Here is a 13274-nt window from a genome sequence, read left to right on the forward strand (position 1 = left end):
TATCTGGCTGGGAGCACAATGGTCATGGACCATTTATGTCCCGTATTTAGTAAAATTAAGGATGATCTAAATAAATGGAATGATTTACCTATAACTTTAATGGGTAGAGTAAATTGTATCAAAATGAATATTTTTCCAAGGGTTCAATATCTTTTTCATTCAGTTCCTTGTGCTATATCTCAAAAAATGTTTTAAGGATTTAAATTCAAGTATTATAAAGTTTTTATGGAAAGGAAAGATGCCTAGAGTTTGTTTAGAGAAATTAACTTGGAAGTTTGAATTAGGAGGTTTACAACTTTCTCACTTTATTATAAAGCAGCCCAATTGAAATTTATTAATGGAATGTTTGAATTAGAGAAATCTTTAACTTGGGCTAAGAACAAATTCAGTAAAATAAGTGAAGATCAAATGCAGGATTTAATTTAAAATGGAATTCTAAATGATTAATAGGAATTAGAGATACACCTATTTTGAGACATTTGATTGAATTATGGAATAAAATAGATTATGAGAAAGGTGGAAAAGGTTTAATTTCCCAAAGAACACCTTTATATCAAAATATATTCTTCATTTTTCTATGAATAATCAATTTTTGAGGATGACTCCAAATGGGGATAAAAAGAATAGAAGATTGTTTGAAGCAGGTAAATTTATTACTTTTCAACAAATGAAGGAAACATTTAATGTCCCAAATAATACCTGTTATCAAGTTAAAACTTTTTTGATTGATGAATTTAGTCGTAATTTGAGATTTGCCAAAATGAACTAGAATTATTAATAACTAAGGGTGGTATGAATACATTTATTTCAGAGATGTATAAATTACTTCAGAAAAAAGCTCCTAGAATAGAAATTCATAAATCAAGAATAAAATGGGAGGTTGAATTAGGTGCACAAATAGATGAAAATGATTTGAAGCAACATTGTAAGGATAATATGACAAAAATTATTAATATAAGGTATAAATTAGTTCAATATAATTTTTTCCATCAATTATATTTAACTCCCCAAAAATTAAAGAAGTTGAATTTATATCATCAGATTTATGTTTTAGATGTGATCAAGAAATTGGTTCATTTTTTCTTTCTGCTTGGGAGTATCCTAGAGTAAAATCTTTTTGGTTAGTGGTAAATGTTATGAGCCCAGAAGACCCCAAACCCAGCAGCAATAGATATTCACTAAGACAAATGGTTACTTAAACAAAAGTTGCTTTTAATTATCTTTAAACATGAAAACAGAATCACATCACTATTGATTTAACTAACTTAACCCCTTCTAAGCGCACGTGTATGTAATGTGTGTGTAAGTTCAGAAAAGTTATTTGATTCACAGTCCAATCTCACTCCTCATTCCTCCAAGTTCACTGGTTGCAGGCAATTCTTATACTGTGCACAGAATCTAGCATGTATAAAGTTCACCAGGCTTTGGTGCTTGAAAGGTAAATGGTTACCGCTCAGGAAGGTTCTTGTCGGTTTTCAGAGAGAAATTTGTTGTACGCTGACACCCACAACTGATTCTTTTTTAAATCAGTCACTTCAGTGTCTTGCCCAAGAAACTTGTCCCTTCAGGAAGTGCATTGCCATTACTTGGAAATCCAATGCAGATTTAGGGATGGAGAGGTGGCATGCTGAATTGAGCTCTTGTATCCCACTTGGGAAAATAACATAATAAATATAATTTATTTTTGAAAATATGGAGCCCACACTTACAATATGTTGGTTTGAAAATTTGAAGGTCTCTCAGCTCCTGTGTTTGTGTATCACTCTGGACAATGTCTCTCCTATTCATGTGGCCTGGTTCTAGTCTTAAAGCAACTGGTTATAATAGTTTTCCCACTCTATCCAAGTGGTTCTTTACTAGGTAAAAATGCTATCTGACTTTTGATCAGAGATGTATTGCAGAGGTACATTGTATTAGGAAATGAGGATCTTCAATAGTCCATGCAATTGAAGCAACTGTAGATTAGAAATTTTTCATATGTGATGAAAATTAGAAGAAATCAATGGAATCCTCCTTTAAAAGTTAATTTTAAGGTGGATGGCAAAATAACTAAGAATGAGAACCTCATATTGCAGCTTGGTGTCACCTCAAGTACATTGACAAAAGTGATGGTGGAAGGAGATTCAATGTTAATTTTAAATGAGTAATTGGATAAACATTTCTCAAAGAAAAGAATGGGGGAAAGTAAGATTATTGGTTTTGCACAGTAATTACAAACGGAATGACCTTCCTTTGAATCTTATGATTGTAGGAAGTGGCTGTTGAAGTTCTATTCATGGCAATAACATTGCATTTCCCTGGGGAATGTGCTGTCAGGCCACACAAACTGTCCCAGCATCAACCATCCTCAGCCATGTTGTGTCTTTACTGTTGACCCAACAAGTTCTGGACAGTCCTTGTAGTTGTTCATAGCTCAGGCCATTCTTAGCTTTATCTACTGTCTTGTAATACATTCATTGAATTGAATGAACATATTAAGTGTTACTGCCCTCCCCCCACCTGTTTTTGATGTGCACGACTTCCTATATTGTTCGATTGTGGACGATCTGTTGAAAGTAATGTGCAATGAGTATGTGACTTCCTCACGTCACTCATTTTGTCCATTAATTCAATTATCTTCTTTTTTTGATAATGACCCACCTTAGATTCTGATTAACCGGCTTCACTTCCTCCATTCCTATTTTGTTTTGACAAACATGGTTGATTTTTTTTACAACGTGGCAGAGGTTGATTTTTTTTACAACGTGGCAAAGGTTGATTCTGGCCATTGAAACCCATGCCTCCCAATTACACCCAACCTATAACCCTGTCCATTATTTGGAGGGTAGGAGGAGACCAAAGTACCCAGGGAAAACCCACACAGGTTCCAGGGAGAACGTACAGACTCCTTCAGACAGCGCTGGATTCGAACCCGGCCCACCGATACTGTAATAGTGTCACGTTATCTGCTAGGCTAACTGTGCTGTTCATCACCATCTCCATCTCTGTGAAGACCACGACTATTAAACCCTGCTCCTTTTCAGAACTTCCTCCTTTTGTAAGAAACAATAACATGATATTAACCACAGGAAATGTGTACATGCCACTGCCTGACAACTTAATGAAGCTGCCACCTCTGGCAGACAGGAAGTGGAGAATCCTGCCTTAACTTCTGTTTTAAGCTTATCTCCCTCTCCTGTGGCTGCTTTGTTACATAAAAACATTTGTGTCCACTAGTTCTTTTTCCCAAACATTCCCATTCCTGCTGTCTTTGTCCAGGTCTTCCATGTGACTTTACCAGATGGTCTCCCAGCTACACATCTTCCAAAATGCTAACCTTCCTGCTATTTATATAGGTCAACTCTTTCGCCTACATTTAACCAACAGGTATTCTGTTAGCTCAAGTTTTTGCTGTTGTGATAAAAATGCATTGCAAATTGTTTGTGTCACTGAGGAAAAGAAACCCAACAGGTCTTCCCCAAGGCCTTTTATTAACTGGAGTGGCTTCATAACTGCAAAGCCCCCTGTTGTATGTAACTAAGGTTAACCCAAGTCTGGGGGAGAAATCTGTGGAGGACAATTTGTCCCTTTGTGGAATTTTCACTTTGAGCTGTTTTCTAACTTAGCCCACGTCTTTGTCTTGTCCCAGAAAAAGTGACTATGTTCTGAGGCAACTCAAATCAAAGACCAATGTTGTTTCTACATCAACCATTGTAAGAGACTTCCCACATCAATGAAAGCTTATTATCATTATTCAATTATTCCATTTCTTTGCCATCATTGGGTGAGTCGAGTTCTCACAAGCAGCATTGCTCAACAGTAAACATAGTCCCTCAGTGAGGATGCACTTCATAAATTTAGCAGGTGGTGATAACTTGGATTAAGCAATGGACCATCTAATCAGCTCCACTTTGAATATGATTAACTATCCTCTGGGAGGGTAATATTCAGTTGTGGAAGAACATTGAGGTTTACTCAATGGATAGATTGCTTTTAGTCAAAAGGTACACAATAAAGATCTTTGTTTTATTTTTGATAATAACAGACTTCCCCTCTGTTCTCTCCACATCCTAGCACCCAGGAGAATAACATCACTGGAAAAAGCATATGCTGCTTTACAGGGTAAGCTTTCTATTCCCCTTACTGTGCCCAGAACGATTGCAAATGCAGCTCACAGTGTATGTGAAGGGGTTGTATTATTTTCCTGCTAATTGGGTCAATTGACAGTGCAAGTGCCTCTCCCCTGTAAAATGAGGATGATGCTGTCTGGTGCAAATGGAGAACAGTTACCACCATGTGTAGTTTAATATTCCTGAAGCAAACTGTTCAAATAACAATCAATACACAAACCTGCTGGAGAAACTCAGCAGGTCATGCAGCATCTAGAGGAAGGGTAATCCACGTTTCAGGCCTGGGCCCTTCATCAGGGCTGGTTACCCTTTACTTCCTATGGATGTTGCCTGACCTGTGATTGCACTTGATCCCAGCATCTGCAGATTTTCCTGTTTAACTTCGATAACCTGGGAGTGGCACAGTTAGTGTAGCAGTTAGCGCAATGCTGTTACAACACCAGTGATCGAGACCGGGGTTCAAATCCCACGCTGTCTGTGAGGAGTTTTCTTTTTCTCCCCATGTCTGTGTAGATTTCCTCTGGGTGCTCCAGTTTTCTCCCACCCTTCAAAACATACTGTGGGTTGTAAGTCAATTGGATGTAATTGGGCAGCATGGGCTTGTGGGTCGAAAGTTACCATGTCTAAATTTTTAAAAATTCATTCAAAACTTTTAATTTAAAATTTCATTTAAATACATTTGGCTGAGGTGTCTCTAGTTGCTTGCCACATTCAGAATTTGTTTAGCCAATTGAATGGATGTCAAAATTCAAGGAAGTCCATTGAATAAAAGGATTGAAGGAAGGGCTAGAATAGGACTTGGGAGCCTGTGGGAAGGTAGACAGAAACTCTGAGCAAGTTAGAAGTTGGCCTGTGGAGAGGAGGATCAATTTTACCCTTGGATACAATGGGTTTCACATTCCTCATTGACATTGTATTGCATTTATGTGAATGTTATACCATTGGATATTTCTTCTATTGTGATAGAGAAACTTGAGTTCTTTTGTATTACATAATTTATTATCCACTCACGACCTCATGGGACACATCCATTTTGTGCATCTAACCAGAAGTGGGGCATTCTATCTCCAACACCCTCTAGTGGTCAGGAGGATGACCAACTCCCAATCACCACATCCCCTTTCCTTAAGATGTTCAATCTCACAACATTACCTGGTAATACAGTATTTATTTCAATGTAAAGTTAAACACAACATAAACACAAATATCAACAGCACAAACGTTTTAAGTGCGTAGTTTTTTTTCTTTTAGAGAAGTGTTGTATTTATCTAACTTGGGACTGAATCAGAGCAGTAGAAATGATATCTACTTTCCTTCATAATTCTATTTAATTAATGATGTTGGCTTAGAGTTTGAGCAAGAAATCAAAAATGGGCAGCACGGTTAGCATAGCAGTTAGCGCCATGCAGTTACAGCCCCACCGGCCCAGGTTCGAATCCAACACGGGTGCTCCGATTTCCTCCCCTCTTTCAAATATGTACAAATATGTAGGTTAATTGGGGAATTTGGGTGGCGCGAGCTCATGGTCTGGAAAGGCCTGTTACCGTTGCTGTATCTCTAAATTTTAAAATAAAAATTAAAAATCAATTATAGGGACCGAATACTTTCACTTTGCAATTCTCCCATTACCATATGCTCACAGTTTCTTAGAAATAGGAAAACACTGTTTGATTTTATGGTGTAAAACATTTTTCTTAATCATTTTTGATTTGAAAACAATAATCAATAAATTTGACAACAGATTCCCTGTGACCCCAGTGTAACTTCTACATCGGAGGTGCAAGTGACGATATCATTCCCTATGCAATGCTCCTTTTAGAACATTGTCACGGAACTTAGACTGAGTCGTTTTCTCGACGTGTGTTGGATGCACACAATGATTCTGTTGAACAGGAGAATCGTGTGCTCTGTTACAAAATAAAAATGACTGGAATGCTCAGCCTGTAGTAGGATCTGGAAGTACTAGTGTATATAAAGTTGATGGGTGTTGCCTTTCAAATAACCGGCCATCTCTTTTGTTGTGTGTGAACTGTTAGCATTTTTGTAAAGACGTTACCAATTGTCAATGAAAGTGAGATATCGGGCAATTTTTCATCAGAAAAACATTGAAGTTTCTTTTATTGTCACGTAATAATACATTAAAAATCTAATGAACATGATTTACTTCAACGTTTGTCTGCTGAAAAGCAAACAAGGAGTCACCATGCATTGCCCAGTGCCCCTAACAATAGGAGAAAGAGAGCCCCTTCAGAGGCATCGTGTGTTCGTGGATTCGTCTCCATCGTTCCTACAGCCTCATAGACTCCTCATAGAAACCATTGGCAAACCGAGATCCAGATCAAACCTCCAATATAAGCAGAAAGCCTTCAGCTGCCAAGGCCCTGCAGAAGCCCTTCTTATCCTTGGCATCTTGTCGAAATTCCTGTTCTGATTCCTGGTTCCCATAAGGCAGTCTCCAACAGCCCGCAGCCTGTGCAGATCCTTCGACCGCAAGTTCCCAACAGCCCGCAGCCTGAGTGGGTCCTTCAGTCGCTGAGCTCATCGTTGGCCCGCTGCCGTGGTCACCTTCTCTCATGCTTCTCCTTCTCAACGGGGTGTTTTCTCCCCATTTCAGGTGTCCATTGTTCCCCAGAGTCTGCAACACCTCATGGTAGGCTGGCCATCTGCCATCTTGGGCACAAACCTCTGTAGTTGTAGGATTTTTAAAAATGCACAGTTAGCCCCTTTAATGAGCTGTTTAAAGCCTGTTAAAGGTGTAACACTAAAATGGATATTTTTGGTGATGTATTTTCCTGCAACCACTCACACATAATCTTGTGTACCTTGAGACTGCATGTACCAACAAGAGTGCAGGGCAGAGTTAACCAGTTGATTTATCATTGAACTATTGCACTGCCAACCTGCACCAGGTCAGTGAGGCTGCCCTGACCAGCTACGTCAGGAGCCTTGGTATATTTGACCAAACTCCAACAATGTAGCATGTATTGATCTGATGTTTAAATATTGATAAAGATGGCCAGCAGTTTGTAGCCATCAGCATGTACAAAGGGCTTCACTTATGAAGCACCAGATGGAGTAAAGTCTTGGTTCAAGATTTTGCAGCCCGTGATGGATAAAAATCTGCGTAAAATGTGATCCCAGAGGGTGTTCAGATTACATGAGTATTGATACAAAGCAAGTTGTTCGTCGTGGATTGAACGCTGATGACAACTGCCTGAAATTAAAAGGAAAAGCTACCCATTTACCAAAAACTGCAAATTCACCATTAGATTGCATGGCAGTGACTCAGTCAACAGCAGGAGTTTGAGACTTTAACTATATTTAATATATAGGTGAAGTGTTCTGCCTGGGGGGAAATGTACATCGGAAGAAATCATGGTTTAAGAATTGAGCCGCAATGTATTTGAGATCATCATAAATAGCATTGTTTTGAGTTGTACAGTACAGAGATGTACCCTTTGGCCAACCGTGACCACGCCAACCCTCTTGCCCATCCACACCAGTCACATTTACCCTCATTGGGTCCTTCTAAGCCTTGCCAATGTAAGTGCCTGTCTAAGTGCCTTAAACATAGTGATCTTATTTGATTCCACCACCTCCTTTGGCAACACATTCAAAATAGCAAAATGTAAAAAAATAAAACTTTCTTTTCAAATCCCCATTCATATTCCTGTCTCACCTTAAACCTACATCTTCAGGTGTGAACTGAACAATTATTTTCCACTTTTGTGAGATGAAAAAGTTGTGATTGCATCTTTCTAGGTAAAATAAAAAACAGCTCATCCAATTTCTCAGATTTCATGTTTATTGTCAGAGTACGTTCATGACATCATTACAACCCTTGGATTCATTTTCCTGCTGGTGCACATCGTACAATTGTGCACAACGTACAAAGAAAAGTAAACAACTGACTGCAGTACAGAGTGGAGAGAAAAAAACAATCAGTAAAGTGCACAAAAAGAGTGCTTAAATGAGCCCCTGATTGAGTTTGTCGTTGAGGAGTCTGATAGTTTGAGACTTTAACTATATTTAATATATAGGTGAAGTGCTATTTATGATAGCTGATCCTGAACCTGGTGGTGCGAGTCTCGTGGCACCGATACCTCCCCTTTTTTAAAAAAAACTTTATTTAAAAGATTTTTGAACAGCTCACAATCAAACAACTGAAATAAATCAATTTTTATATATATAAAAAAAACAAAGACAATAACCCCTCCCCACCCTCCCACCCCTTCAGCCAGCCCCCTTAAGGGGAGCCAAATATAAAAATAGAACAGAATATATACAATATTTCAAAGTATTTCCAAATTCATATATTCCAAACAGGAAGACCACATTTTTACAAAAAAGGGATAATTATTATGCAAGTTATGTAATTTTTCCATAGTAATACAAGCTCTCAATTCATTAGGCCGACATGCTATATTAATCTCCACATTATCTTTCCAAGTACTAGCTACACATTTTCGTGCTACAGACAACACTAAACGTACAAATGCAATTTGAAATTTATCCAACCCCAATCCCTTCAAAGAGACCATATAGCCCAACAAAAAAATCGATGGGTCTAATGGTAATTTAATTTTAAATAATTTTTCCAAAACCAAAATGGTTGTACTTTAATACAAGACCAGACAGCATGTAAAAAGGTTCCAGTACATAATCCACATCTAAAACAAGAGTCCGAATTTCTAAACCCATAGTCAAATATAACTGATGTAAAAAATTATAATTATCCATTCCATATCTTACATTCATTTTACAATTCACCGTCAGAACCCTCCTAATGTTTCCTTCAAATGATTCCAATTCTTATTGAATTAAGATCGCGACCTCTCGCCTTAGAATTAAAAGAAGAAGAAAACACATGACCAACCCAATCTCTCTTCAATTTCAAATGTTCTTTTTCAGTCAAATGTGTTTCTTGCAAAAAAGCAATATCAACTTTCATTTTTTTAATGTAAGCTAATACTTGTTTACATTTAATTGGATTATTCAATCCCTGGACATTAAAAGTTGCAAAGTTTAAATTAGACATTTCTTCAATGTAATAATATACTGCACGCTACTATAAAATATTGCTCCCCTTTCTAATTCCCTTAATATTCTAAACCCTCCCCCTATATAAAAATTCCAAAAAGTCAAAGAAATAGAAAAAATAAACAACCCCCCAACAAACTAAAAATTGTAGTAACTCCCTAAAAATCTGGGTTTGGTAAAACCCACTAGTGGCAGATGACTTTTAGGTCTCAGTGTCATCCAACCCCCTCCCCCCCCCAGTCAGACTTTCAGAAAGTACTTAATCAAATATATTCAACCCAATGATTCCAGTCCCAACGATTGTTCCGGGTCCTCAATGTCAAGAAGACTTTGTGTCAATTCAACTTTCTTTCCATTCTTTCAATGTTTCCCATTCTTCCCATTCCCATTTACCCTCCTTTTAGGCGACAATGATGGCGACCGTCCACTTCCTCGCAAATCTGGCAATGAATTATCAAAAATTAATGCATCATGGTCATTTTCAAAAAATTGAGATTGAAAATTCCCATAAAAAACTTTCAATACAGCCGGGTAACGAAAAGCGAATTTATAACCCTTCCACCACAATACCTCTTTAGCTGAATTAAATTCTCGGCACCTTCTAATTATTTCTTGACTCAGAACAGCATAGAAAAACACTCTGTTATTTTGAACCATCATTGGAGTCTGATTTTGCCGCACCTTCTGCACCGCAACTCGTAATATCATCTCTCTCTCCTGATATTTCAAGCAACGAATCAAAACTGCTCATGGTGGTTGACCTGGAAATTGTTTTTTCCTCAGTGCTCTATGTGCCCAGTCTAGCTCCAAACCATCCGGAAAAAATTCATTGCCCAGTACCTCAGGAATCCATTTCTTAAAAAACTTTACCAGATCTGAACCTTCCATATCTTCTGGAAGACCTACTATTTTTACATTATTTTTTCGACCTTGATTCTCTAATGAGTCGATCTTCTTCAATAATTCCTTCTTCTGAATCCCCCAATCCATGAAAGAATCCTCCATTTTTTCTCTATTATGATCTATTTGGTTCTTACATTCAAAAAAAGTTTCTTCAATTTTTTTTAAAATGTTTTTATACATCTACTAACATGACTTTTAACTACAGTCATATCTTTCTTCATAGAAGTCATCTATTCACACATATTGTTCATTTTAGTTTTCACTTCCATGAATCATTGATTTATCTGAGTAGACATCAACATTGACATGTTTTCCATTTGATGAGCAATCCCTTCCAGTATTGTAAACACAGAATCCATTCCAGGTTCCATTACTTCCCCTTGAGGCCTACCTTCTCTGGTCCCAGTAATAGCGCTGGGCTCTCTTTCTCTTCTGACACAATAATTCCTCTTCCAGTACGGCTGTGGGTCTGGATACCCATCGACAGCGCGCCGACCTTGTCAGTCCCTCACAGCCCACACCTTCTGTAATAATTCCCAAACTCGTGACGCACTGCGCATGCCTGAAAGAGTCACCGACCGTGCAGGTGCGTCCTTCAATGCTACACTGTGCATCCCTAGACCACCAGACACTACTGCAGGCTTGCACGTCTGTCCTCGCTTGGCGATCCGCGTGCCTGGGCTCACGGGGGTGCGAGTCAGGGCCAGCCGACCTCATCACAGAACCGGCGCTATTCTTGCGGACGCGCAATTGGCGCCGGCGTAATGCTCAGCTGAGCATGGGTCCTTTGAGGCTTGGGAACTCCAGTCGACAACTCCGTGGCTTCAACTTGGTAGGTAGGCCTCGATTCTTCAACACTTTTATAGGGTAATTTCTTTTGTAACTGAATTTTTGATTTCTTCACGTTTGTAGCCATTTCAATCCTCCACTATTCCAAAGTCTGTAAGTACTATTTTTAACCACTTTTACAAGTTTTAAAATCGGGTATTTATGCCTAACTGGGGAAAGGTGGAACTGCACGTCTTCCCTCTACGCCATCTTGCGACACCCCCCAACTAAACCTCTTTCCTGATGGCAGTAGCGAGAACAGAATGTGCTGGGTGGTATGATTCCTGGACGATTGCCGCTGCCCTCTGACAGCAGCTCTCCCTGTAGGTGTTCTCGATGGTGGAGAAGGTTTTGCCTGTGATGTCCTGGGCTGTATCCATTACCTTTTGTAGCTTGGAGGTATTCATGACCCCATGCCAAACCATGATGCTGCCTGTCAACACACTTTCCACCACACATCTGTAGAAAATTGCTTGGGTTTCTGGTGTTATACCAAACTTCTGCAAATTCTTGAGGAAGTAGGGTGCTGACGTGCTTTCTTCATGATGCCATTAGTGTGTTGGTTCCAGGAAAGATCCTCCGAGATAGTGACTCCCAAAAACTTAAATTTGCTCACCCTCTCCATCTCTGATCCCCCAATAATCACGGGATCACAGTGATCCTCGGAATATCCCTGTAACTTCTGGGATACATCCCAAGTTATTGAAAGGGGTCTTGGCAAAAATATTTATATCCCCACTAGTGAAGAAGAGTTCTCAGAGGACTGGAGAGTGACCAATGTTTTTCTTTTGTTCATGAAAGGGGAAAAAAAAGGGTAATCCAATAATATATGGACCAGTAGACTTTGCATCAGTGGTTCGAAATGATTAAAAAGGATACTGAGGCATAGGGTTTACTCACATTTGGAAAGTCATGGTCAGATTAGGGACAGTCAGCATGTCTTTATGAGGGGCAGGTCACATCTTACCAATTTGATGTTTTTGAGGAGGTGACAAAGGTAGTTGATGGTGGTAGGGCAATGGATGTTATCTAAGTTGTCTTTGGTAAGGCGTTTAACAATCCATAGTAGTTGGAGGGTACTATAGCATTTCTTGGTGAGTTGATAGCATGGATACAGTATTAGCTGACCCATAGAAGATGGAGCTGACCCATAGAAGATGGAGGGTAGTGGTGGAAGGCTGTTACTTCGGCTGGAGGTGGTATCCTGAAGGGAATGGTGTTGGGACCCCTTTGACAATGAAGGGTAGGTTAGTATGTTTGCAGATGACTCTAAGATTGGTGGAGCTGTGGGCAGTGCAAAGGGCTACCAAAGAACACAACACAGAGCAGACCAGATATAGGCAGGGAAACGGCAAGTGGTGTTTAATGCAGACAAGTGCAAGGTGTTGTACTTTGGGAAGTCAAACGTAAGGGGAATTAATGACAGGGCTCTTAAAAGTATTGATGTGCAGAGGGATGTGGCGGCCCACGTCCATGGCTCATTGAAAATGGCCATGTAGGTGGTAAAGAAAGCTTATGATACGCTTGGCTTCATTGGGCATGCCATGAGAACAAAGAAAGGAAGTTATAAAACTTTTGGTGAGACTGCACCTGGAACATTGTTTCCAAATGTGGAAGCCCCATTACAGAAAGGATGTTGAGGATTTGGAAAAGGTGCAGAGGAGGTTTACCAGCTTGTAGCCTGGTTTAGAGGATACATTATGAGGAGAGGTTTGACAGATGAGACCAAGTATCTGAGTATCAGAGAGAGGCCGAGGGGCGACCTGATAGAGGTTTTATGAAACCATGAGAGGCATCAAAAGGGTGTATACTCAGAACGTTTTCCCCAGGGTGAAAGCATCACACGCGAGAGGACATGCTGTTAAGGTGAGAGGGAGGAAGGTTCAAGGAGACATGTGGGGCAAAGTGTATATATAGGGAGTGGTTGGTTCCTGGAACGGGTTGCCAGGGGTTATAGTAGAAGCAGATACAATAATACTGATTCAGAAGCTTCTGGATGGACACATGAACATGAAGGGGGTGAAGGGATATCTATCCTGTGCAAGTAGCAGAGATTTAGTAGGATTTGGACATCATATTTGGTGGACCTGTACCTTGGCAGGGTCCTGATGAATCTCCTCTTTGCTCTTCAGCACATCCACATTCTTCCTATAGTATGGGCAACCACTCCTAGTGCAGAAGGTTGGAGGTGTTGTAGATGGTGTAGAAGGTTGCTGTAGCCTACACCAAGATACAGACAGGATGCAGAGTTGGGAGGCAAAATGGCAAATGGAGTTCAATCTGGAAGATTAAACCTGAATATGGAGTTCATGGTTAATGACAGGATTTTTAACAGTGTGGAAGAACAGAGGGACTTTGAGGTCGAAATCCATACATCTCTCAAAATTGATGCAC

At 39.5% G+C, this 13274-nt stretch overlaps 1 protein-coding gene across 9 annotated transcripts in view; it reads left to right on the top strand.

Annotated features, from left to right (window-relative positions):
- Nucleotides 1-13274, top strand: part of gtf2ird1 (GTF2I repeat domain containing 1) — a 235753-nt gene that overhangs the window by 198527 nt on the left and 23952 nt on the right. For 7 of the 9 annotated variants that reach the window (XM_069910941.1, XM_069910950.1, XM_069910944.1 and 4 more), the window contains one exon: nt 4054-4101. The exons of the other annotated variants lie outside the window; for them this stretch is intronic. In XM_069910941.1, coding sequence (XP_069767042.1) covers nt 4054-4101 — 48 coding nt within the window. The remainder of the gene's footprint in view (nt 1-4053; nt 4102-13274) is intronic. 9 annotated transcript variants of the gene reach the window in all.

Source organism: Narcine bancroftii, chromosome 14, assembly GCF_036971445.1.
Source record: "Narcine bancroftii isolate sNarBan1 chromosome 14, sNarBan1.hap1, whole genome shotgun sequence".
Taxonomy (NCBI): Eukaryota; Metazoa; Chordata; class Chondrichthyes; order Torpediniformes; family Narcinidae; genus Narcine; species Narcine bancroftii.